At 47.6% G+C, this 27,538-nt stretch overlaps 1 protein-coding gene across 2 annotated transcripts in view; it reads right to left on the bottom strand.

Moving 5' to 3' along the window:
* Positions 1-27,538, bottom strand: part of FGF12 (fibroblast growth factor 12) — a 165,706-nt gene that overhangs the window by 43,651 nt on the left and 94,517 nt on the right. For both annotated transcript variants that reach the window (XM_070945003.1, XM_070945002.1), the window contains exons 2-3: positions 14,650-14,760; positions 7,866-7,969 (exon numbers count right to left, since the gene is read on the bottom strand). In XM_070945003.1, coding sequence (XP_070801104.1) covers positions 7,866-7,969; positions 14,650-14,760 — 215 coding nt within the window. The remainder of the gene's footprint in view (positions 1-7,865; positions 7,970-14,649; positions 14,761-27,538) is intronic.

Here is a 27,538-nt window from a genome sequence, read left to right as displayed (position 1 = left end):
TTTTCAAGAGACAACTGGACTTTCTTATTTTTCTCTGAATACATTTCGCTTCTCATCCAAGAAGCTTCTTCAGCTCTGAATGGATGATGGGGAATGGAAGGATTTATACTCCTTGCAGACAGCTAGTCATTTGCATCCTTTTAGAGCTGAAGAAGCTTCTTGGATGAGAAGCAAAATGTCTTCAAAGGAAAAACAAGGACTCCAGTTGCCTCTTGAAAAAGCACTTTTGGGACAAACAAGACCTGGATGACTGCGGATCTCCGTAGACATGTGAAGAATGGTTGCAGAATGGAGTTATGTCTATCCTAATGAAGAGGAGGACTAGGAGTGACATGAGAGCAGTCTTCCTATATTTGAGGGGCTGCCCCAAAGAAGAGTTGGGGGTCCACTTATTCTCCAAAGCAGCAGAAGGCAGGACAAGAAACAATGGATGGAAACAAATCAAGGAGAGAAGCAACCTGGAGTTAAGGAGAAACTTCCTAACAGGGAGGACAGTTAACCAGTGGAAGGGAAGTTGCCTTCAGAAGTTGTGGGGGCTCCAACACTTGAAGTTTTTGAGAAGAGACTGGACAACGATCTGTCTGAAATGGGATAGGGCAGTGATGGTGAACCTTTTCGGCACTGAGCACCCAAACGGGAACACACGTGTGCATGCACATGTCTGTGCACTGGAGCGCTGGAAACCTGAAGACCAGCTGGACAGTGTGTGCATGCACCGGACAGCTGGTCTTCGGGCTTCCGGCACTCCAGCACACATGCGAAAACCAAGTGGCCAAGTGGGCGTATGCATGCCAGAAACCAGAAGATCAGGTAGTGATGGCGCAGAGCGTGCCCACAGAGAGGGCTCTGCGTGCTACCACTGGCACGTGTGCCATAGGTTGGCCATCACGGGTCTAGGGTCTCCTACTTGAACAGGGGGCTGGACTAGAAGACCTCCAAGGTCCCTTCCAACTCTGTAATTCTGTTATTGTTGGAGAACATGGCCGGGTTGGTTCTTCGTCATCCAGGTCAGGGTTGTCCCAAAGGTGCTTTTTCAAAGGGCAACTGGTCCTTCTTTCTTTGCTTTTCCTTGAAGACGTTTCGCTTTTCATCCAAGAAGCCTCCAGCTTGGATGAGACGCAAAACATCTTCAAGGAAAAACCCAAAAAAAGTCCAGTTGCCTCTTGCAAAAGCCCTTTTGGGACCTGCCTGGGCTCCTAAGAAGTTCCTGTGGTCTCCTGGGGCCGCTGCCGTCCTCCCCCTTCCACGCCAATCGATATGCAGCCCTGGAGAAAACACTCCGTGGCACCTTCAAGTCAAGGAGATTTATTGGGGCGTGGGCTCTCCTGGACGTTTCTTCTAATAAAGTGGATTGCGATCAGCTTCTCTGGTAATCAGCGGATTCATCTTTCAGGTGCCGCCGGAGTCTGGGTTTTTTTCTGCTGCAAGAGACGTTGGCAGGAGCAACTCCCTGCAAGCAGCCACCAGCCACTCGGCTATCTCCTCTTTATTATCTTGGAGGAGGAAGGGGGGGAGGGAGGGAGTTCTTGGGCCTGGGGAGGGGGGGGGCTTTTGTGTGGCTTTGACATTCGGAGTTGCAAAGTCGGCAGCATCAGCGTTGGGAAACGTAGCACAATTACAGCAGAAAATTCTATCTCTCCATCACCAATTACCAGACTGTACAGCACTTCTCAAACTGAACCGGGGGAAAAAAAATTGGTTGGCAGACTGCAGAGTTGTGAGCCTCCACATACACACCTTCACTGCAGCAATTAACATCCCTGGAAAGATTTATTTCCTGCTCGTTAAAAGGGAGAGAAGGAAAGGCAGCAGGGGCCGTCTGAATCGGAGACTCTCTCTCCCACCCACTCCAATCGGGCATCGCCCCTGCCTACCCACTCCAGAATCTGCCCAAATTGGAAGTGGAATCAAATGTTGGGGTTTTTCCCACCCAAAAAAAGCCCGTCGGTGGATCCATCATGAGAAGAAAAGGAGGGGGCGACATTTTTTCAGTAAGGATAAAGGGGGGACAACTTTTAGAATCCTCCCCCAACCCTCTTAATGGACTCTTAACTGGCGGTGCCTCTGGGAATACACAGAGTGCCAAGGGGTCTCGCGACAATCTGAACAAGACCCCCCCACATTTTATTTCAAGTGGGGTTTGCAGGGGGCGGGAGGCTGTTTGTGATTTTTAATGTAACGGTACTTTATTTATCGGCCCAAATTTATAGGCTGACTGGCTCTTAAGCAAGTCCCGGCAGCTTCCAACTAGGGAAGAAAAAAGAGAGAGAAATACTTGCATTTTTTTCAGTACAGGTCGTCCTTGACTTACAACAGTTCACTTAGTGACCGTTTGAAGTTCTAAAGGCACTGAAAAAAGTGACTTAGGACCGTTTTTCACACTTACGACTGTTGCAGCATCCCTGTGGTCATGTGATCAAAAATCAGACAACTGAGTCACATTTTTGACGGTCGCGGTGTCCCGGGGTCACGTGATTCCCCTTTGCGACCTTCCAAACCAGCAAAGTCAATGGGGAAGCCAGATTCGCTCAACGACCGTGTTTACTAACTTAAAAGCTGCAATGATTCACTTAACAACTGAGGCAAGAAAGGTCGTAAAACGGGGCAAAACTCGCTTAACAACTGTCTCACTTAGCAACAGAAATCTGGGGCTCAATTGGGGTTGTAAGTCGAGGATTACCAGTATTAATCGCCGAGAAAAAATAGTTGTAAAGAAAGGTATGGCTGCTGGGAGCAGGTGGGAGAGAGGAAGGCTGCAGGGGAGAGCTTGTGGCTGGAGAACTCTGAAAGCACGTGGGGTGCTTTGCTTCTGCTCCAGATGGGCAGTTTAACAGGATAGCAGAATGACAGTTAGAAGGGACCTTGGAGGTCTTCTAGTCCAACCCCCTGCTCAAGCAGGAGACCCTTAACGACTGTCTCACTTAGCATGATAAATGTTGGGCTTGATTGTGGTCGTAACTCGAGGGCTACCCGTACATGATTCGCTTAAGAACCGCAGTCACTCCCTATCGAGGGTGGCAGAAAAGGTTAAAAAACGGGCTGCACCACAGACAGTCCTCTTTCCCAGCGGCCGCCAGTTGCTTCAGCTGCTGCTTGTCAGGCAGAAAGGCTGAACTGAGGAAGGCATCCGCTTCGTCCTTTGACCGGAAGGCCTTTGGAGGGAGGAAAGGAAAGCCGGGAGGAAGCCAGGGGCACCTTCCCCACTCCGACCTCTGGGGCTGGACATATAAATAGGGATGGGAACGCACAATGGCACAACGGCAGTGTCACAACAGAGGAAGCAGGGGAGCTCTCTGTTTGGGAAAGGGCTCCCTCACGCCGAGAAAACCCTCCAGGTAGAATCAGAGGAATCGCTGCCAAAATCGGGACAGTGAAATTTACAAAATTCATATACAGCTAGTCCTCAAGATACAACAGTTCAGTTAGTGACCGTTTGAAGTTAGAACGGCACTGAAAAAGTCACTTAGGATCATGTTTTGCAGTTATGACTGTTTCAGCATTCCCCACGGTCATGTGACTGAATTTCAGGCGCCTGTTTATGTTTATGACGGTCGCAAGCTCCCGCGGTCACGTGATCCCTTTCTGACAAGCAAAGTCAATGGAGAAGCCGGATTCACTTAACGGACCGTGTTTCTAACTTAACAGCCGCAGTGACCCATTTAATAACGGCCGCAAGAAAGGCTGTAAAATGGGGAATAACTCACGTAACAAAAGATAAATTTTGGGTCTGAAACTTTGGCGACTTTTCAAGACTTGTGGACGTCCAACTCCCAGAATCCTGGGAGTTGAAGTCCACCCATCAGTAAGTTGCCAAAGATAGTTGGCTGAAGAATCCTGGGAGGAAGTCCAACCTTCAAATTGCCACGGGGGAGGGGGGGGGCCATCTGGGGGATTTGGGGAGTTGAAGTCCACCCATTTTAACGCTGAGAAAGCCTGGCTTTATGAAGAGAGCTTGGCCTCCACTGGTGTTAAAGAAACTGCAGTGGGAGGCGGGGCTGTGTGAATCTGCCAGGACCCAGACCGGAGTCTCTTTGCTTGCTCAAAATGTTGCTTTCCGAGGGGACCAGAGGAGGTCTGTCCTGCCAAAATCTTGGGGAAGCCATCCAGGATTTTTCCTGGCACCCAACCGTTGCTTCCTTCCCTTGCCAGCCAGCCTCTCCAACAGCCTGGATGGAGACCCAGCAAGGGGAGAAGGGACCAAACAAGGAGGAATTTCCTGACAGGGAGAACAATCTAGGAACTCGTGACAGGAGTCAAACGGCACCCATCCTTGGCCAAGCGGGTCTGACACCACCAAGAGATGGGGAAACCTTTGGCTGAGCCTGAGCTGAAGCTGCCTCCCCCATATCCCCAAACCCACTGCCCATCCCTTCCCTTCCCTTCCCGGCTGCTGTTTATTTTCATGCAAAAAGATGCAGCAGAATAAAAGGAGAATAAGCTAAGAAGGGAGATGCAAACTCTCCCCTGGGACCAGCAGCTATTTAAAAGAGATGAATACACACACACACACACACACACACACACACACACACACCATTAGTTAGAGCTTGGGGGGGGGGAACCATCCGCCCTCATAAAAAGCAACTTCTGCATAATCACGTTGCTTTGAAGTGCAACCCAGAGCCAGCATTTCTGCTTTGCAGCCTGAATCCCTCCTGTCCCAACAGAGACTTCAATCGGAATAGAGCCGGGAGGGAGCTTGGAGGTCTTCTAGTCCTACCCACAGCTCAGACCGCCTCAAAAGGTCTGCCGGGGGTCCCAGAAAGCATTAAAAACAACACAGAACAGACGGATTCTCTCCAGCCGATCGAAGGCATTGAAGGCTGCGTAAGTAGAGGTAGTCCTTGGCTTATGACCAAAATTTCTGTGGCTAAGTGAGACGTTTGTTAAGCGAGTTGTGCACCATTTTATGATCTCTCTCTGCCACGGTGGTTAAGTGAATTGCTGCAATTGTTAGGAATAGGGTTGTTCAGTGAATCTGGCTTCTCCGTTGACTTTGTTTGTCAGAAGGTCATAAAAGGGGATCACAGTACCCTGGGTATGTCATAAGTATGAGTCGGTTGCCAAGGGTCTGAATTCCACCCACGGGGACAGTCATAAGGATTAAAAAACGGCCGTACGTTACTTTTTTCAGTGCTGTTGTAACTTCAGTCCCTAAATGAACTGTTGTAAGTCGAGAATCACCTACAATTTACTTTAAATAACTCTTCAGTAGGTAATTCCTATGCTCTTTCCTAACCACATAGGAGCAAAAGTGGACATTTATTCAGGGGTGAAATGTAAAATTTGTTACTACCGGTTCTGTGGGCATGGTTTGGGCTGTGGGGGGGGGGATGTGACTGGGTGGGCGTGGCCAACTTTTTTTTTTTAAACTTTTCAAAGCATTTTTTCTAATGCTTTGAAAAGCCTCTGCCAATCAGGCAACTCAGCTGGGATTGTCAGAGAGACTTTTTAAAAAATGCCTCTCTGCGAATCAGCTGGGATCGTCACAGACTTTTCAAAGCATTTTTTTAACCTCCTCTTCCACCAAAAGGTTGCAGAAAAAAATGCTTTGAAAAGCCTCTGACGATCCCAGCTGAGCCACGCAATTTATTTTATTTTTTTTTATTTTATATTGGATTTCTATACCGCCCTTCTCCCTGAGGACTCAGGGCGGTGTACAGCCAGATTAAAAAACATGCAGAACAAATATTAAAAACAATTAAAAGATATATAAATTTGGCCCAATTAAAACTCATTACCAATTAAAAACGTTTAAAACATTTAAAAAAACAGTTAAAAATTTCATCTTAAGCCAGCCCGGCTTGTTTAAATAAATGGGTTTTAAGGGCGCGACGGAAGGCACTGAGGTCTTGGATTCTCCTTATCTCTGGGGGGAGCTGATTCCAGAGGGTAGGTGCCCCCACAGAGAAGGCTCTCCCCCTGGGGGTCACCAGCCTACATTGTCTGGCTGATGGCACCCCGAGGAGGCCCTCTCTGTGGGAGCGCACGGGTTGATGGGAGGTCGTCGGTGGCAGTAGGCGGTCTCGAAGATAGCTAGGCCCTATGCCATGGAGCGCTTTAAAGATGATAACCAACACCTTGAAGCGCACCCGGAAGACAACTGGGAGCCAGTGCAGCTCGCGCAGGAGCGGTGTTACATGGGAGCGCCATGCTGCTCCCGTCACTACCCGCGCTGCTGCGTTCTGGACCAGCTGGAGCCTCCGGGCGCTCCTCAAGGGGAGCCCCATGTAGAGAGCGTTGCAATAGTCAAGGCGAGAGGTGACGAGGGCATGAGTGACTGTGCACAGGGAATCCCGATCAAGAAAGGGCCGCAACTGGCGAATCAGGCGAACCTGACAAAAGGTCCCCCTGGTTACAGCCGTCAGGTGTTCCTCCAAGGACAGCTGCATATCCAGGAGGACTCCCAGATTGCGAGCCCTCTCTGTGGGGGCCAAAGACTCGCCCCCAATAGTCAGTGATGGAGTCAACTGACTATATCGGGATGCCGGGAGCCACAGCCACTCAGTCTTGGAAGGGTTGAGCTTGAGCCTGTTCCTCCCCATCCAGATCCGTACAGCCTCCAGGCACTGGGACATCACTTCAAGGGCATCGTTGGGGTGGCCTGGGGTGGAGATGTACAGCTGGGTGTCATCAGCGTACTGGTGGTATCTCACCCCAAAGCCACGGATGATCTCACCCAGCGGCTTCACATAAATGTTGAACAGGAGAGGCGAGAGGACCGATCCCTGCGGCACTCCACAAATGAGAGGCCTCGAGGTCGACCTCTGCCCCCCTGCCAACACAAACTGCGACCGGTCGGAGAGAAAGGAGGAGAACCACCGCAACACGGTGCCTCCCACCCCCAATCATCAGAGGCTTTTTTTTTTTTTACTTTTAAAAGCATTTTTTCGTCGGAAGAGGTGGTAGAAAAAATGCTTTTAAAAGTAAAAAAAAAAAAAAAAGCCTCTGATGATCATGCAGCTCAGCTGGGCTTGGGGGTGGGTGGGTTGCACAGGGATTTTTGCTACCAGTTCTCCGAACCACCCACCGCCATCACTACCGGATCAGGCGATCCAGTCCAAACTGGGAGCATTTCACCCCTGCATTTATTATAATTTTCCTTCTCCATCCTCAATTCCCCCACATCAGTTTTCCTTCCCACTTTTGCTCCTGACAACTCCAAACAAGAAATTAACCAAGATCCATCCCCCATTCAGGTACAAGATCACCTCCAGGGCACTTCAGCACACACCTGGCCAGGTACAAACATCACATATGTTCACAGACAGCCATGTTCACACCAGTGTGGATGCCACCCACAGCCATTCTGCTCCCAATCTCTGACTCCCAATCTGCCTTTCTGAAGACATCTGGATAATGCCAGCCAAGCTGCCCACTCAATCATCATCCGTCATAGAAAAATCAACTCAAGATGACAATCATTTTCCATGTTTCCACAACAAGCCCTCTCTTAACTCAGATAGTAGCCAAGCCTCCATATATCAAATACTGTCAACCTACCGTATTTCCACGAAAATAAGCCCAAGCATTATTTTTTTCAGATGCTCATAATATCAGCCCTTCCCCAAAAATAAGCCCTGGTTAAGATGGTGAGCCAAATGGACACATTTAGTGCCGTATTTCCCCGAAAATATGACCTACCCAGAAAATAAGCCCCAATGCGTCTTTTGGAGCAAAAATTAATAGAAGACTCGGTCTTATTTTTGGGGAAATAAGGTACTTCTCACTCCTGAAAGCAACTTTGCAACCTACAGAGGTCACAAATGTCCTCAGATAAAGCTATCTTCTCATGCAATCCCTCCAGGCAGCCTCCTCCCCGAGAGACCACCCCCTCAAAAGGAGACCTCCCCAGAGACACTTACGGAGCTGTAGAGGTACCCCTCGCCATTCATGGCCACATAGAGGCCGGCCTTCACACCTTGGATGGCCACCACACGAAGCCCCACTGGAATGAGGTTGAAGAGGGCTGGAAGAGAAGGAGGAAAAGATGAATGAGTCTGGGGCTAAAAACCAAGGAGACCCTTCCTTCCCACACCCCAAGACAGGAAGCATGGCTTCTCAGGAACCAACCCAAATACTTTCATGGTACATATGACCAGGAGAAGGTTCTCAGGCAAACTAGAAACAGCCAAAGAGTCATGAGAGATCCATTAATCATAGAATAACAAGAGTTGGAAGGGACCTTGGAGGTCTTCTAGTCCAACCAGCTGCTCAAGCAGGACACCATCTAAAGCAGGGATGTCCAACTCTGGCCACTCTTAAGACCCGTGGGCTTCAACTCCCAGAATTCCCTAGCCAGAATTCTGGGAATTGAAGTCCACTATTTTCAAGTATGCTGACTGGGGAATCCTGGGAGTTGAAGTCCACAAGTCTTAAGAGTGGCCAAGGTTGGGTACCCTGCTCTAAAGTATGGGATGAACACACCTAAAAGGCTCTGCACTTCTCCATGGCTATTACATTCAATCTCTTCAGTAGAGGACTGGCAGATTAAGCTTTGGGAAGGTACATCCGTGTTAAAAATGATTTTCTAGCTTAAAAAATAAGTCCGATACTCAAGTGTTTTTCAAACTTAGTTACTTTGAGATGAGTGGACTTCAACTCCCAGAATCCCTCAGCCAGAATGCTTTGAAATGGGTGGACCACAACTCCCAGGATTCCCCAGCCAGCAGATTTCTCTCAATTCTGAGAGTTAAATTCCATGTATCTTGAAGTGTGGAAAACTGTATTAACTATAACCAAATTTGGAAATTATTTATGGATTCTAATTATGCACATAGCCATCTGGAACATCCAAAGTTCGGGTTTCGTTCCAGAAAAGGTTTTATAACATTAGATTTTGTCTGGCTGGCTATGAACAGTTTTAGATGAATTAGAAGTTCTCATATATCATTGGCCCTTTTTGCCAACCTCTGATATAACTTAAATAGGACACTGGTTCACCACCTTTTGTTCACCACAGGTCCCCTTTAAATTCCTTTTGTGGCCATGGACCCCCAAGACTTAACTCAAGATTTAAATTATAGCATTTCTTTAAGATTTCACGGACCCCCGTGACAACATCGTGCCCCCTCCACCAGCTTCTGTGAACCACAAGTTGAGAACAATTGAAATAATAGTTTTTAAAGTGCTAAGCCTGTTGTATGATTATTTTGATATCTTTACCAGTCAAATGTGGCTTGCAGTTTGTAAATTCAGTCTGCTTTTTGATATTTTGCAAATCTTTATTCTCTTTTAACTCCCTTTCTTCTTTTTTCTTTATTTTTGTCTTCAAGTATCTTTGAAATAAAAACATTTCTAAAACCAAATAAAATTGGCAGAATTCTCCCTCTTTGCTTTCCAGCTACCACCTGTTCATATTTTTCTATTATTTCTGTGATACTATTGATAGCTCCAATCCTACTTTGGGAATTTGGATTGGATTTAGGACATGGCATAGGACCCGGGTACCTCCGAGACCGTCTCCTGCCACCAATAGCCTCCCACCGACCAGTCCGTTCCCACAGGGAGGGTCTCCTCAGGGTGCCGTCAACCAAGTTATGTCGACTGGCGGCGCCCAGGGGGAGGGCCTTCTCTGTGGGAGCCCCATCCCTGTGGAACGAACTGCCCCCGGAAATTCGTAAGATCTCCGACCTCCGGGCGTTTCGCTGCGCACTGAAGACCCTATTATTCCGCCAGGCCGGACTAACAACACAATAGCTTTTAAATTGGGATATTTAAATTTATTGGGGTTTTAAATCTGAGCCACTTTATTTAATTATTTTAAATTTTATATTGTTGTTTTGTTTGTGTTTTTAAACAGGCTGTACACCGCCCTGAGTCCTTCGGGAGAAGGGCGGTATAGAAATAAAATTATTATTATTATTATTATTATTATTTGGGATGGGCAAAAAAGAACAAAGCAATGGCCATAAATAATCCTCGCAGACCATGAAAAGCCGTATAATCAAGGACATCCGATGAACAAAAGACCAAAAAATGTGTTAGCAGGAAATTGCTTCAACTTGTTTGCAAAATATAAGAAACCGAGGGTTTCAGAGAGAAGGCCCATGCCCCACAGCCCTCATAAAGTGAACCCTCAACAGATCCTCTCTTAATGGCCGGACTGGGGAAAAAACCAATTCGGCAGCTGCATTTTGTCCATGCTGTGGCTTCCAAGCCATTTCTAAAGCCCACTATATTAGAGTCAGCAACCATGGTTACTCTGGGTTTGTTCTGCCCCAGCTACGGATCCCAAAGAACACAGCACGCACAAAGTTTGTACAAAACTTAAATTTACTAAACTAACTCAGTCTTTTTCAAAACAAAGGCTGTTAATAAGCTTTCTTAACAGCCTACAAGAACCCAAAGATAAAGTAATCACAATCTTACGAAGGTTGGCAGAAAGCCCAGAAGCAATTTGCAGAGAATCCAGACGCGAAGTAGAGTGAACTAAAGTTGTTCCCTACAACTTGCTTCAGTCGGCGTTCCTCCTTAAATAGGCTAAGGGAGTGGCCAATTAGCCCCAAGCCTTACTCTCGAGGAGACCTCCTCCTGAGGAGCCACTCCTGCCTTTTGGCCACTCTGCGCGCCCGTGCATCGAGAAGAGGATCCTCCTCTTCGTCCTCTTCACTTAAAGGAGCTTCTGGAGGTTCTGAAGGCCCTGGCTGAATCCCTGCCTCTGGCACCACATCTTCTCCAGCCTCCTCATTGTCTGACTCGGGTGCCAGCTGCACAGGCTGCTGGCGCAACACCACACCAGCCTCCTCGCTGTCAGAATCAGCTACAATCCGCACAGGCCGCTGACGGGCCACAGCAGGGTTCCCTTCAGATTCGCCTTTTACTAAAGATTTCCATGGAGAAATATAAAGAAAATTTGTACAAGATGTTTTATAGATGGCACTTTGCACTGGCAAGGTTGGCAAAGATGTTTAAAAATAAATCAGCTAAATGTTGGAAATGCCACCAGATACCCGGGTCTTATTATCATATGTGGTGGACATGAGTAGAAGCAAAAAAATACTGGACAAAAATACATACATGGCTGGAAAAGATGATAAAACCGCACAATGACTTAAAACCAGAAATATTTCTGTTGGGGATTTTACCTGAAACCTATAGTAAAGGGAATGCATATCTAATAATTCATGTATTAACTGCAGCTAGAATTGTATTTGCACAAAACTGGAAAAGCGAAGAGATCCCTATAGATGAGAATGTGATTAGGAAAATATTAGAATGTGCAGAAATGGATAGATTAACACTTGCAATTAAGGAGAAAGAACAAATTGAATACTACACGACATGGGAATTATTTTATCGATGGTTAGAAAATAAAAACGGAACTTAGAAATAGAGAAATAAAAGAAGATTAATGAAATATAGAAAATATGAGAATATGAGAGAAAACACGATGATGATGATTATTATGACTATTAGGATTATTATGTTTAATATTACTATTATATTCTTATTAGAAGATATGTTAAGAGGGAGATGTGAATATATTTATTATGTTCAATATTAGTATTGTAAAATTAGAGAATTAATATTAATGTAAGGAATACTGTTGTAAATTTTGATTATTACTGCACAAAGATATTTGTACCCAGACGACACAGTTTAAGGAAAGATGGAATTATTATACTTTTTTAAAAAAATTATACTGTATATATAAAAAAAAGATTTCCATGGAGACGAACATTTGTGAGTTTTATACTAATTTTTTGAGGCCCTAAAGGCTCAAAACTGGCTACCTATATAGGTTTCGAAGTATCTATAGCAGGACTACCGGATTCTGTAACCGCTTTGTTCCCTGGCTGAGGAATTCTGGGAGGTGAAGTCCACAAGTCGTAAAGTTGCCAAGGTTGGAGACCCCTGCCCTTGGCCATCCATCTGGTCAACTCGCAAGAGTTTGCTTTTCTCGCCATGTACATGTATACATCCGAACTAGACTGTGTTTCTCTGTGTCTTATTAATTAATAAATGTGCATATGTGGGTTTATGCATACATTTTGGGGGGTCATGTTCATGTAGTGTATATTGGAGGTGGAGACCCTTTGAGAGTTGTTTGCAATGAAATTTCATTTTAGTATATGCCCATTAGTCTACATTTAAAGTAACCATAAAGTTATTCTAAGTCTAAGTCATGGCCACCTATGCAGTGATTATAGTGTATTATAGTAAGTTAACAAAGGACCCAGCTTCAAGCAGGGTTGTAACTACCAACCAAATTTGGACAACCTCAAGGGGTCCCACTTAGCCATGAAAGACAGATGGGTGACTTTGGGCCAATCATGAAGAGATACTGATTTCTGGCCCCGCTTTAGGCATGAAAACTGGCTGAGTGACTTTGAGCCAATCACCAGGAGACGGTGAGTTCTAGTCCCGCCTTAGACACGAAACCCATTGGGTGTCTTTGCACCAATGACCAGGAGGCTCTGAGTTCAAATCAGGCATGAAAACCAACTTTGGGCCAGTCACTCCTTCTCAACAGGGTTGTTGTTGCAAAGAAAACAGGAGGAGGAAGGTGTATCAGAGATATTTGTCACTTCTGAGTTATTTAAAAAAAAACAAAAACAAGAAAGGGATATAAATGAGCAAACAAATGGTCACGGAGACCAGAGGGAGAAGAAAGGAAGGACAGACCTGGAAAACGTTGCTAAGAGAACTGCAGGGCTCAGTTTCCCAGGAGTCAAGACAGACTTGAAGGCCCCATTTAAGAAAAAAAATAAAAATAAAAAAGCCAAGCTTCCCCTCCAATACAACCGCCAAAGTCCCCAGAATCAATAATTAACAACGAGGCTGTCAGACTAAACGCCCTGCGAAAAGCAATAAAAAAAACTGAAAAGAAAAGGCCCCCAAGAGCTGGACCTCATCATAAATCAGTTCAATTAAGCAGGCACCGGAATTAAATGCCGCTTAACGAAGGATCTTGGCAGGGGAAGAGAGAGGGACGGGAGAGGGGGACGGGGAGGAAAATCTCCCTCCTCCCATTGCTGGGACCGTCTCTGTGGCCAAGGACGGAAAGGGCTGGTCCTGAGGAAGCTGGGGAGGAGGAGGAGGAAGAGGAGGGGGAGGAGGAGGATAAGGAGAAGAAGAAGAAGAGGAGAAGAAGAAGAGGAGGAGGAGGAGGAAGAGGAGGAGGAAGAGGGGGACTGTAGGATCCTTGGTGCTCTCTGACCTTGGTGGATTTCTTGCAGACATTTCATGACCCATCGTCACTGCTAGGACTGATGATGTTACCTAGTTGGGTCATGAAAAGTCTGAAAGAAAGCCACTCAGCTCAGAGAGCACCAAGGACCCTGCAGTCCTCCTCTCCGCAAACCCCACTCCCTTCGACTAGCACTGATGATGTTACCTAATAAAAATACTACAGCCCTACTCAATGGGTCGACTCTAGTGGGAGATTCCATCACAGAATCTCTCAATGAAAACCTCAATAAAAACGCAGCCGACAGGAAGGGATCCACTGTGCCAGTGGAGATCTGGAGATCTGCCAAGAGAAGGCAGGGATGATGATCCCATCCCGGTCCAACTGGGGACAATTAGCTGCCGCCTGCTGGAAAAGGGGGTCTGGGGGCTTCCGGGAATTGCCTTCCTGCCTCTGCCCCCATCTTCCATCCAGATCAGGGGTCTCCAACCTTGGCAACTTTAAGCCTGGCAGACTTCAACTCCCAGAATTCGGCTGGGGAATTTTGGGAGTTGAAGTCCGCCAGGCTTAAAGTTGCCAAGGTTGGAGACCCCTGATCCAGATGACCCAACCCCCTCCCCCGCTCTTTTCTCTTGGCCAGAGATGGATGGTCAGCACGGCTGCTGGAGAAGGGAGAGGTTTACAAGTAGTCCTTGATTTACAACAGTTCAGTTAGGACCATTTTCACACTTACGACTGTTGCAGCATCCCCGCAGTCCCATGATCAAAATTCAGATCCTTGGCCACGGTCTCATATTTATTTTATTTTTATGTTTTTATTTTTTAAATTTTTCTTTTAACACAAACATTCCATCTTACATTAAACAGTGTGTCATCTGGGTGTAATACGAAAGCGATGTAGGGTAAAAATAGATAAGTAAAGAAGAGAAATGTTAGGTTTATGTTATTTTATCAGTATTATTATTATTTAATATTAATATAAGAATGCATGTAAGAAATGAATGTGGCCACTGACTCGTATTTATGATGGCCGTAGTGTCCCGGGGTGATGTGACCCCGTTTTACGACCTTCTGACCAGCGAAGTCAGTGGGGCAGACGGATTCACTTAACGACCATTTCCTCATTTAACTGCAGGGATTCATTGTGGCGAGAAAAGTCGTGGGCAAAACTCACTTAAGAAATGTCTCACTTAGCAACATAAATTCTGGAGTCAACTGTGGTCATAAAACGAGGATTACCTGTATTCTCTGCTGCTCTTCACATTGGGAGCCAAGCAATTTTGTTTTAAAGAAAAGTGTGAATAAGGATCTAGGAGAGATTTATTTACAGGGGAAGACCTGACCACCCAGCCTCCTGCGGGCAACAGCTGCCTGGGCCCTGATTTAACCCCTTCCTTCTTTTAATTTCATTTAACCTCTTTTGTTTAGTTCCGTTTAACCCCTTCTCCCTTGTTTAAAAGAAAAAAACGAAATCCTGAAGGCCCTGAGCCTTATCTGGGAGGGCAGCAGGAACTCACTATAGTCGCTGTTTTCGTCCTTGGTGCCGTCAATCGTCCCGTCCGGGTGCATCTGTAGGAAGAATTCCTGCTGGCTGAATAACCTGGTCACGATCCCTTTCAGCTGGGGTTCTGCAGAGGAAGAGGAAGAGGAGGAGGAGGAGGAAGATGAGAAGAGAGCCACGGGTCAGGCCACAGCCTCTGCCGGTCAGGGATGCAGGCGCACACCTGCCCTCACACACACAGGTACAAACATTCATACCACCAGGGAGAGATCCAACCCAGGGCTTTTCCCATTGAATCCCCAAAGGGTCAAAGGTGAGCCTGGCCAGGAGGGAAGCCTGGCCCCGTCATCCAGCTGGGGTCACCCGTGGCAGAGGCCACTTGTAGCAGGAGCGAGCCACGCGGCCACTTACCCCATCCCAGCAAAGGCTGCACCAAGTGTAGACAAAGGGTTCAAATCTAGGAGGCATGGAGGGTGGATTACAGGGGGAGAAGGGGCCAAGGACATTACACAGGTGGTCCTCAAATTACGACCACAATTTCCATTGGTAAGCAAGACAGTCGCTAAGGGAGTTTTTCCCCGTTGTACGATCTGTCTTGCCACCGCTGTTAAGTGAAACACTGCAGTTGTTAAGTTAGGAACACGGTTGTTAAGTGAATCCACGCCATCCCATCTCATCTCTGTTTCTTAGCCGAGGAAGCCAGCATTGCCCAAAAACACTTTCCATTGTCATGTGGCCAGCATGGTTCATGGAACATTGTTACCTTCCCACTGAAGTAGTACCTATTTATCTACTCACGTTTGCATGCTTTCAAACTGCTAGGATGACAGGAGCTGGGGTGAGAACAGGAGCTCAGCCTGTCATGCGGTGCTCGGGTCTCAAACAGGGGCTGCCAGATCTCCAGCCAATAAGCTCAGCGTCTTTAACTACTTAGCCATTGTGCCCCCTATTGAGCCACACCCGTAGTTAACTCTAATTACATCACCCAACCCCAACTCTCACACTGATCTGCTTTACAAAGCCTTGGTAAGGCTACACCCGGAAAACTGCACCCCGTTTTGGTCACCACATTACAAAAAAAGATGTTGAGACTTTGGAAAAAGTGCAGAGAAGAGCAACTAAGATGATGAAAGGCCTGGAGGCCAAAACATATGAAGAACAGCTGCAGGATTTGGATTTGCCTAATCTAGGGGAAAAAAGGATTAGGGCTGACATGATAGTAGTATTCCAGTATTTGAGGGGCTGCCACGAAGAAGAAGAGGGGGGGAGGGGTCAACGTATTCTCCAAAGCCCCAGAAGGCAGAAGAAACAATGAATGAAAACTAATCAAGGAGAGAAACAACCTGGAATTAAGGAGAAACTTCCTAACCAGTGGAACTGCTTGCCACCAGAAGTTATGGGTGCTCCATCACTGGAGTTTTTTAAAAGAGACTGGACAGACACCTGTCTGAAAAGATATAAGTCTCCTGCTTGAGCAGGAGGCTGGACTAGAAGGCCTCTGAGGTCCCTTCCAGCTCTATTCTGATTCATTAACTGTTAAGTGATCTGCTTGGAGACCATCAGCTCAAAGCTGTGAGATTTGAGTGGATCCTGGGCATCAGAAGATCTCCTACATCATGAAAAGATCAAGCATCAAGCCCAAGCTTTGGAAATGCCAAAATGTGGGACTTCTGGACTTCGAGGCCCAGAAAGGAGTCAAAGCATCTTTCTCCCCTCGTGGAACTAAATCTCCTGGGACGGCTCTTGTCGTGGGAATTTGGGCTCCCTGCTTTCCCTCCGGCCACCTTCTTTATCTGGATTTAATCCCTGCAGACGCCTCCCGCTTGCCTCGCAAAGGAATCTCCGCACAAGATCCCAGGGAAACCGGCACCCTCTGGAGCTGAGGGCCTTCCCCAGCCGGAAAACGCCAGCTCCTGGCCAGAGGGGGGGGTCTCCTGCCTGCAGATCAGCTGCTTCGCTACTGCACCATATAACACAACAACATGGACCGCTCTGCTTTTGATCTGCGGTTTCACAGCTCCATGAGGGATGATCATTAGGCGGCAGACCTGGCGTGCAAAGGCTGCCACTTGCATCTGCAAAAATACTACCAAATTCAGCACCAAGGACCCCACAGTCCCCATCGTCCTCCTTCCTCTTCTCCTTCCTCTTCCCCCTCCCTTCAAATCCCATTCACTTCCAGCACTGATGATGTTGCCTAGTTGGGTGATGAAATGTCTGCAAGGAAACCACCAAGCTCAGAGAGCGCTGAGGTCCTCTCATCCTCCTCCATCACCACCACTTCTCCTTGTCTTTCTCCATCACCATTCCTCCTCCTCCTCCTCCTCTTCCACCTCCCACTGAAGATGTTACCTAATCTGGCCATGAAACATCTGCTAGGTGCACCAAGGACTCCAAAAAGCAGGACCGTCCTGATCCAGTAGATCCACACGAGATTCCACTCAATAGGCCCCTTCGTTCCATTCTCCTCTAGTCAAAGGTCTCATAAGCGCCTTCTCTCCCTGGGCTCACCAGAGGCCTCGTGCCGTATTAATTGCACGATCAATTTATGCAAATGGCCAAGGGCGTACTCTATTCCGCTGCACATTCCTGGCCCGAAGAGCCGCTAAAGTCAATAATGCTGTGCAAAGCAGATCCTGGCTTGGCCAGGAAGAAGCCAGGCTTGAGGGAGCATCCCTCAAAAGCAGCCGGAGAAGATGAGGATGCCAGAGACAAGGAGGAGATTTGTTGCACCGCGTCCCATTGGCCAAAGCTCAGCTCAGCTCTGCAGCTGTTGCTACCCTACAATTATTAGTAGAAAGCAAGTGACAAAGGGGACCTTCCAGGCCTCTGCATGGAGGCACCACGGAAGAACCATCCGTGAACTAGAAAAATCTGTCATCTAGAAAAATGTGCGTTAGACAGCAATCCCTCCAGATGGGTTTGTAAGTGGCTGACAAACCATACTCAACAAGTCGTCCTTAACGGTGCTACATCTACGTGGAGGGAAGTAAGCAGTGGGGTAATACAAGCTTATGTCTTGGGCCCAGGACTCCTCCTCAATATCTCCATAAATGATTTAGATGAGGGGATAGAAGAGGAACTCATCCAATTTGCAGATGACTCTAAGCTGGCAGGAACAGCCAACAGCCCAGAAGACAAGCTCAGGATCCAAAAAGATCTCGACAGACTTGAACAATGGGCCCCATCCAACTACACGAAATTGAATGTGGAGAAAAGCAAAGTTTTACATTTAGACAGGAAAAACCGAAAGGGACGAGTACAGATTAGGCGAAACCTGGCTCAAAAACAGGAACTGGGAGAGGGACCTTGGAGTCCTTGTGGACGATCCCTTAAACGTGAGCCAGCCGTGTGCAGCAGCAGCCAAAAAAGCTAATACTTGGTTGTATAAACAGGGACACTGAATCAAACTCACGTGAAGGACTAGTACCACTTTAAAAAGCCTTAGTAAGGCCACACCTCGAATCCTGCATCCGATTTTGGTCACCTCATTGCAAAAAAGACGTCGAGGCTTTGGAAAAAGTGCCCAGAAGAGCAACTGAGTTGATTAAAAGCCTGGAGATTAAAACATATGAATAACGGTTGCAGGAACTGGGCCTGGCTAGTCTAGTGAAGAGAAGGACCAGAATAGCATCTTCCAGTATTCCAGCCACAGAGAGGAGGAAGGGGGTCAAGCTATTTTCCAAAGCACCTGAAGGCCAGACAAGGAATAATGGATGGAAACTGATCAAGGAGAGATTCAACCTGGAAATAACAAGAAACTTCCTAAAAGTGAGGACAATTAACCAGTGGGACAGCTTGCCACAAGAAGTTGTGGGAGGGAGGCTTTTAAGAAGAGATTGGACAGCCATTTGTCTGGATTGGTATAAGGCAGGGGGTGTCAAACTCAAGGCCTGTGGGTCACATCCGGCTTATATCTGCCCTGCGGGTTGGCCTGGAAATATCAAAAGGCCAGCCAGTGATGCCTCTGCCAGCCAAAACAGGCCGTTTTCAGCCTCCCCGGCCTCCAGCAGCACTCTGCCGGCTAAAAAACGGGCCACATGGAGGCCTTATGAGGCCCCCGCCAGCCCTGTTTTGGCTGTCAAGGTGCTGCAAGAAGCGTCTGTCCCGTCTCCCCCCTGCTCCCCTCCCACCCACCCCCTGCCGGCCCCTGGAGAATTACAATGCTGATCCGACCCTCAAAGAAATCCAGTTTGACACCCCTGGTATAAGGTCTCCGGCTTCACAGGGGGTTGGACTAGAAGACCTCCAAGATCCCTTCCCACTCTCTTCTGATTGAAACTGATCGTGAAGCCCCTGAAAGGGGGGTCTGATGGGGGTCTGGCTTGCGTGACCCTTGCTCCTTGGGAGATGGGCATCCTTCCGGAAGAGCCCTCCAGAGGAAGGCTCCTCTTTCATAAAACCCGTCGCTCGTCTGTTATGACTCCTCTTTGAAGTGCAGACTCATAAAGGGGGGGAAGGAACAGGAGGTGCCTCTGACTCATCCGTCCCCTTCCCAATCCGAAGCTCCAGCCTGCTCAGGAGGGAAGCGAAATGGGAGGAAGCTGGATGCCAAGCAGGAAACGGGGCTTTGGCAGAGAAAAAAGACGTCCGAGCAAAGCAGCCGCTGCCAGAATCCGGGAACCCCAGAAAGGCCTTTCAAGCAAGGAAGATGCCACCCATGGGCTGCACGGAGGGTGGGTGATGGGAGTTGAGGTCCTGCATATTTGAATGGGAGAGGGAGGGGAGAGTTACCAGGCCAGCCCCTTGCAGACCCCTTTCCTTCCGCTCAAAGAAGAATGTCAAGGAGAGAGCCTCCGGGTGCTTCTGGCAAGTCCTTGGTGCTCTCTGAGCTTGGTGGCTTTCATCAGAACAGAGCTGGAAGGGACCTTGGAGGTCTTCCAGTCCAGCCCCCTGCTCAAGCAGGAGATCCTAATACCATTTCAGACAAGTGGCTGTCCAGCCTCTTCTTAAAAGCCTCCGGTGATGGAGCACCTACTACAACTTCTGGTGGCAAGCTGTTCCACTGGTTAATTGTCCTCACTCCGAGAAGTTTCTCCTTAATTCCAGGTTGCTTCTCTCCTTGATTATCCCAAAGGTGCTTTTTTCAAGAGGCAACTGGACTCCCTTGTTTTTCTTCTCATCCCAGAAGCTTCTTTAGCTCTGAGTGGATAGTGGGGAATGGAAGGATTTATATTCCTTGCAGAGACAGCTGGTCGTTTGCACAACATAGGAGGACAAACCCATCAGGACAAGATTCAGCAGCCCATCTGCATTGAAAAGGCCAAGGCTGCTCTTTCAAAGACAGCAAAGTCCACATTTTGGACAGAGAGGACCAAGAGGAGTCATAGAGGCCGTCTGGGTCCAAGTTGAACAGCCCCCTCTCAACAGAGGGGGAGGGATACGACATCATCGATCTCCAGTCTACAACATGACACAGAGAAACCTCCAAGTGGCCTCAGTGTCTCTCTAAAAGGATCAAATGACCAGCTGTGTCTGCAAGGAGTATCAATCCTTCCCTTCCCCACCATCCAGTCAGAGCTAAAGAAGCTTCTTGGGTGAGAAACAAAACATCTTCCAAGAAAAATCAGAAAATCCCAGATGCGTCTTGAAAAAGTATCTTTGGGACAACCAGGACCTGGATGCCGGAGAAGCTCCATAGACACTCCCATTGGTTAGTTTCCATCCATTGTTTCATTATCCAACCAGACAAAATTCTCAGTGCTAGAAAGGGCTTGTGAGAAGCAGGGAGGACTGTGGGGGTCCTTGGTGGTCTCTGAGCTTGGTGGTTTCTGGCAGATGTTTCATGGCCCAACTAGGGAACATCCTCAGTGCTGTTTTCTTCACCGATGCTGTCACCTCGTTGGATCATGAAAAGTCTGCAAGGAAACCCCCAAGCTCAGAGACCACCAAGGACCTCACCTCCTTCTCACAAACCCTTCCTCTTTTAACGCTGATGATGTTACCTAGTTTGGGTCATGAAACATCCGCAACAACACAACCAAGCTCAGAGAGCACCAAGGACCCCTCAACTAAAGTCCTCCATCATTACTATTTTTTTTCTTATATAAATGCGAATTTGGATTTGAAAAAAAGGAGAAGGGAGTCCTCAACTTTATTCTGATGGACAGTTCTCTACAGAGCATAACCTCCCACCCTCCCACATCTTAATGCTGGTCTCCCACCCTCTCCATGCGGCACAGACTGTCCTCAGTTTAATTGGCCACCAAAGATTCCTTTCCTAGAGCTCAGCAGGCTCCATCCAAGGAGTTCCTGTTGCACATTCTGCTTTTCCCCTTTGCAAGGAAAACCACCTCCGTTGCAAAGAGATTTACCAAGCCCCAATTTGGTCCCCCCACCTCAAAAAACCTTCCCTCCATTGCCCTCAGACTCCCAAGGGTGCCCCCCCCCGCCTTCCCTTGCCATGGCCCCTTCCCTGGAGCCATGAGATCATTTATCCCTGCCCTCCCGTAGGAAAAAAAGTTGCTTTCCTCCCACCCACGTCCTTCTCCACTCTCTCGCCCAGCTGCTTCATGGGGGAGAAGGAGCAGCCGTTTGGCTAAGTGACAGCTTCTAAGGAGGTGAAGAATGATGTGTTAGTTCAGAGATCAAGGCCGCATTTGTAGAGAGGAGATGTTTCTTAATCATAAAGCAAATTTCAGAGCTGCCATCCAGGAGGAGGAGGAGGAGGAGAAGCCGGCAGGAGACAAGACGGCTGCAGAAGACACAGACAGGGAGTCCTTGGTTTTCAACCATCCGTTGAGCAACCGGTCACTGAAACAAGTCACTAGTTGTCACCCTTACAAACTGGTGCAGCATCCCTGTGGGTCATGTGATCAAAATTTAAACACTTGGCAACTGGCATGTACTTATGACGGTGGCAGCATCCCGGGGTCGTCTGATCCTCTTTTGCAACCTTCCGACAAGCAAAGTCAACAGGGAAAGGCAGACTCACTTAATAACCGTGGCAAGAACGGTCATAAAATGGGGCAGAACTCAATTAACAAATGGTCTTGCTTAGCGATGCAAACTTTGGGTGTCAAGGACTACCCTTATTCTACAAAGAATTCCCGGCTACTCTTTGGTGGAGCTACTTGGCCAAAGACCACAAGGTAGCCCTTCAGATACCACCTAGTGCAGGGGTGGGGAACGATGGCCCTTTTGTGACTTGTGGACTTCAACTCCCAGAATTCCTGGGCCAGCCACGCTAGCTCAGGAATTCTGGGAATTGAAGTGCACAAGCCACAAAAGGGCCATCGTTCCCCATCCCAGACATAGTACAACCTCCCTCAACAGACCGTGTTCCAGCTGTGTTGGAATTCACCAACTGACAATTCTGGGCTCAAAGTGAATGGCGGCATATAAATCACAAAAATAAATAAATAAAATAAATAAAGTCTCAATGCAGCTGGAAATGGCAGGTGGCTGGACTAGAAGACCCCCAAGGTCCCTCCCAGATCATTCAGTTCTCTTCTAACCCCAGGGAGTGGTGGGACTTCTGCTGCTTCCAGGCTGGGAGGTTAAACCCCCCGTTTTTCATCCTTGTTCTTCCCAAGGAATCCAGCCGAGTGACGATGGAGCCCCTGGAAGCTGAGGAAGGCTGCTGTGTCCACAGCTGGGGGCCCACCCACCCACGGCCAAAGCAGACGCAGCCAGCAGATTACGAAGAGGCAGGAGACCAACGGCAGACCTGGATAGTGATCAAGGAGGCCACAAGGACCCTTCAGATGAAAATTAGACCTCCAAAGACAGAATCTGCAATGGGAGGGAAGTTCTAACTGGCACCAGCTGGAGAATTTCTCCTCATACAAACAGAAACTCATCAGAGTGACGAAGGTGGCAACCGAGGATAAATTTCTACTGTCTCACCTGCTGGGTTCCCCATAATTGCTCCTCCCCAGGGATGACATCCAGCAGGGTCTGACAGGTTCTGGAGAACCGGTAGCGGAAATTTTAAGCAGTTCGGAGAACCAGCAAATACCACCTCTGAGTGGAGTGGGAATGGAGATTTTGTAGTATCCTTCTCCTGCTATGCCCACCAAGCCACGCCCAAAGAACCGGTAAATTTGGATTTCACCACTGCTCCCCCCGAAAGGTTGCTGTCTGTGTTATTTTTTTTTAAAAAAAAAAACCACCAAATGCAACTAATTTCAAACAGGGTTTTGATGTCAAGCTTTTGAGGAACGTCAAGTTCCCCTCCAGTTCCTGGTCCCTGTGCCAACATCCTGTTAATTTGAGGCCCATTCACACAACACTTGGTGTCGTACCAAGCCAGTTAAAGACTGAGGCCGGACACGGGTCAACCGGAGAGGTGGAGCTGATGTCCAAGTCCACCACATATCCTGAAACAGGGGAATCCCTCAGAGACCGTCACAAACGCAACCCAACAAGCATTTTCACTGCCCTGGATGGTCTACCTGCGTTGCTTTCACTCTCTTGAGCAGGGACCTTCAAACTTGGCAACTTTAAGACTCGTGGACTTCAACTCCCAGAATTCCTCAGCCAGCATGGGGAATTCTGGGAGTTGAAGTCTGCACGTCTTAAACTCGCTGAAGTTGAGGAACACTGATCCAGACAGCCATATATAAGTCTATGGTAGCCAAAAATCAGAAGGACTGATTACCAGATTCCTCCTAATGAAAGAAATGGCAGATAAAGAAATTCAATTCAATTCTTTAAGCCTCCCTGTTATTAAAGCCACCTTTTGCCCCCAAGGCACCCCGTTAGTCCCCAAAATCAGCCACTGAGATTTCTAGACTCTCACGTGAACCCCACAAAAGCATTGTCAGCCTTTCAGACACATATAACCCCCGACAGAAATAAGCAAAGGTGTGTTTCTGGCTTTAAAAGGTGCCAACACACAAGCTTCAAAGGTTCCTAAGATCAACAGTCACTACTCAGGGCCAGGAAACACTGAACCTAATGTATATACTGTAGACACCCCCCCCCCTTAAGGAGGAGACTTTGGAAAAAGTGCAAGGAAGAGCAACCGAGATGATTAAAGGCCTATTTAAACATATGAAGAATGGTTGCAGGATTTGGGTTTGGCCAGTCTAGAGAAAAGAAGGACCAGGGGGGGCATGAGAGCAGTCCTCCAGTGTTTGAGGGGCTGCCCCAAAGAAGAGGGGTTTGTGTCAACCTATTCTCCAAAGGACCAGAAGGCAGGAGAAGGAGCAACAGAAGGAAAATATTCAAGGAGAGAAGCAACCTGGAACTGAGGAGAAAGTGACAGAAAGTGACAGTAAGGACAATCACCCAGTGGAACTCCTTCCCTCCAGAAGTTGTGGGAGCTCCATCACTGGAGGCTTTTAAGAAGAGACTGGACAGGCATTTGTCTGATATGTATACTATTTCAGACAAATGGTTGTCCAATCTCTTCTTAAAGACTTCCAGTGATGGAGCATCCACAACTTCTCACTGTTAGGAAGTTTCTCCTTAATTCCAGGTTGCTTCTCTCCTTGCTTAGTTTCCACTCGTTGCTTCTTCTCCTGCCTTCAGCTGTTTGGGAAAATAGGTTGCCCCCCTATTCTCTGTGGCAGCCCCTCAAATACTGGAAGACTGTTATCCTGTCACCCGCAGACCTTCTTTTTCATTAAACTGGCCAAACCCAGTTCCTGCAACCGTTCTTTATACATTTTATCCTTGAGTCCCCTAATCCTCTTTGTTGCTCTTCTCTGCACACTTGCTAGAGTCTCCACATCTTTTTTATATCATGGCGACCAAACAAGGATGCAATATTCCAGGTGTGGCCTGGAGACTTCTTGTGGTATTGATTCTATCCTTATACTGTATGGCTTGCGTTGTAGAGCATCCAGAGATCCCCGTAAAGCTTTGTGGGGCAGCCTATAAGCCTAAATGCTAAATTCCCAGAAGATGTTAAGAGAAGAGAGGTGACCCATGATCCCCTCCCCCGGGGGAGGGGGCTGCCAAGAGCCTGTAGGAGCCAAGATGGAAAAATCTCCAAAATGTCAAGCGACAGGTTTTATAACCCTGTAATCTGATTAGTTCCATTTGAGAAATTAAAATCGAGCCTCTCGACTTCTTGGCTTCGATGTTTGCTTGGCAAAAGATTTGCACGTCCGACGCGCCTTTACTTAGGAGGAGCTGCGGACAGCTCTTCCAGTCCCAGGTCTCCTATATGATCTCTTCCCCACCCACCCACCCCCACCCCATTTCATTAGCACAGTAACTTTCCATTGATATCTTCCAATTTCCCACCCTAGCCAGGATCACAGGGGCAGAGGCCTCCATCCCTTTGGGGTTACTGGGTGGGCCTCAAAGGCATCTGCGCCACCAGGAATATTGCAGGCGATTGCACAACACAGCAGCCACGCATCTCTTCGTCCGTGCGCAGGATGGGGACTAGCCCAGGGTCACGGCAACAGGGAGATGGGCAGCATATAAATTTAATAACTAAACAAACGAATGGAATAGCAAACTGGTCTGTTAACAGAAAAATGGTGAGGCTAAAAGAAGACAATTGCCGTGGAATTTGGATTCATGGCAGAAATGGATCCAAGCTTTGTGGGCCACCCAGTTGATTCCTATCTGGTTTATTCATAGAAAGAATCCTGTAGGTCTGAAAGTACAATTCTCCCACCGTCTCTTTTACAGTCTGAGAAACTAGGGAGGGTCCCTTCTGAGCCTCTTGCCCCACCCATTATGCAAATGAGGGCTCAGCCGTCTCTTTTCTGACTGTTCTCTAAAGCAGGGGTCTCCAACCTTGGCAACTTTAAGCCTGGTGGACTTCAACTCCCAGAATTCTCAGGCGACTGGGGAAGAATTCTCCCAGAATTCTGGGAGTTGAAAGTTGCTGGGAGGCGTAAAGTTGCCAAGGTTGGAGACCCCTGCTCTGTTGTTGTTAGCTGCAAAGTCATGTTCGACCCATCGCAACCCCATGGACAACGTTCCTCCAGGCCTTCCTGTCCTCTACCATCCTTTGGCTCTAAAGCTACATTAAAGCTAAAGCTACAGCCCTGCTCTAAAGTTACATTAACAAAATCTTGAAAGCCTGAAAGTACGAATCTCCCACCATCTCTTTACAGTCCAGAAAATAAGGATGGTCCCTTCTAAGCCCCTTGCCCATCCATGCAGCTGACGGCTGTGCCTTCTCTTATTTCACTGTTCCTTAAAGCTACATTTACAGAGTCTTGCAAATCTGAAAGTACAAATCTACCACTGTTTATATTATTTTTTAACAATTTTTACTAGTTTATAATATAGCATACAAAGAAAAACCAAAGGAAATAGTAGGGAAGTTAGGGAAGGGAAAAGTGGGGGAAAGCAAGGGGAAAAAAGAGGAAAAGAAGGCCTGGACTTCTGACTCCCTTTGGTGCAGCAGAATAAGGCATTAACATCAAACCTCTTTTACACAATAGTATGAAGCAGCCATTTCTGTAATAACAAATCTGTCTAATCGGTAAAACCCAAAATCAAAGTTTCATTTTTTTTCCACCTCAAGCAAAAAGTCCAGAAGCGGTTTCCAAGTAGAAATAAAAGTATTTGTATTATTTTCTTTGATCAAAACAGTCATTTTAGCCACCTCTGCTAATTCCATCAGTTTTTGCAGTTTTTAACCACTGTTTCTTTTACAGCTTATGAAACTAGGGAGGGTCCTTTCTGAGCCTCTTGCCCCACCCACTATGCAGCCCTGGGTTACGCCGTCTCTTATCTGTCCATTTCTCTTGGCAGCATCTCTTCCTCCATCTCCCAAGGCCTTTCTTGCATCACATTACAAAGCCCCAGGTATTTCCCTAAATAAAGCTTTAGAAAATTCAGAAAAATATCTACATACAAACAAACCAGACAATCCCTCCATAACACACACACACACACACACACACACAGATGTCTTGCATAAGCAAAACACAACCTCCTTAGCTCACCCATGAACAACCTACACTTTTAAAAAAAAAGCAAGGAACGAAAAAAATGCCCCAGCTGATCCGGCACAAAGCAAACACCCCCTCGCCTCCCCAGGACGGCCCCCCACCACTGCACCTTACCTTTCCATGTTTTCTGGGCAGGGGGGCAGGCTTCCAAGCACAAACCTGAGTTGTAGCCAGCTGACATGCTTATAAAGGTGGCCTGGGGGTCCGGGAGGCATTTTTGCAAAGGAAGAGGAACGCTAGAAGGGGGGGCTGTGTTTTTCAGCCCGCCAGCTTCCCATTGAATTCAATGTGGACCAGAAGAAAGCATTCTTTTGAAAAGCCAGAGAGCCAAGGAGCCAAAGGGCCCAAGAACGGTGCCCCCAAACCTACATCTCTCCTGCTGTGGCAGAAGAGACTGGCACAAAGGGGCCTCTTTTTTAAACCGAGATCCAGCGGAAACCTTCCTCCTCCATCTTCTGGCTCATGTGTTGCTCAAAGTGTATTTCTTGAATGCTTCTCTTGGTCTCCATCCAACCAGAAATGGCATGAATGATCAACCCAAAACTTGGACCAGCCAGGAACTTTTCAGAAAGAGCTGAGTTATCAGCTGCATCACGTGCAGGATTCAGAGATGGACGAGGCTGCCGGAGGCAACTCCTCATCTCTCCTGTGTCCAAACATCCACACACCAAACTTAATTTTCTTTGGAAAAAGGATTTTTTTTTCTTTAAACGTCAGAGGACAATGAACAGGACTGGGATGGCATAACTCACGCCTGGTTAACAGGAGACCCTCTTGTCTTCCCTTGACCAGGATTCTTACAGACATTTTGAAAAGGAAATTTGTACGGATCGCAAAGAACGGAAGAAGCACCCTGCAGGATCAGGCCAAGCCCATCCGAGTCCAGCAATTTGCTTTCCACCCTGGTCAACCAGGTGCCTCTTTTGGGGCAGCAGGCAAGAGATGGAGACCTTCCTCTCTCTGACCACCGTCCCTCTGCAACTGGAAGGCCAGGGGCCTTGGCTGGCCACTGAGAACAGCCTGGCAGAGTAGAAG

The sequence above is a fragment of the Pituophis catenifer genome, unplaced genomic scaffold (assembly GCF_029215685.1).
Source record: "Pituophis catenifer annectens isolate HBS135680 unplaced genomic scaffold, rPitCat1.0.hap2 SCAF_6, whole genome shotgun sequence".
Taxonomy (NCBI): Eukaryota; Metazoa; Chordata; class Lepidosauria; order Squamata; family Colubridae; genus Pituophis; species Pituophis catenifer.
The sequence above is the reverse complement of the archived record's forward strand: the minus strand, read 5'-3'. Positions and strand labels throughout refer to the sequence as shown.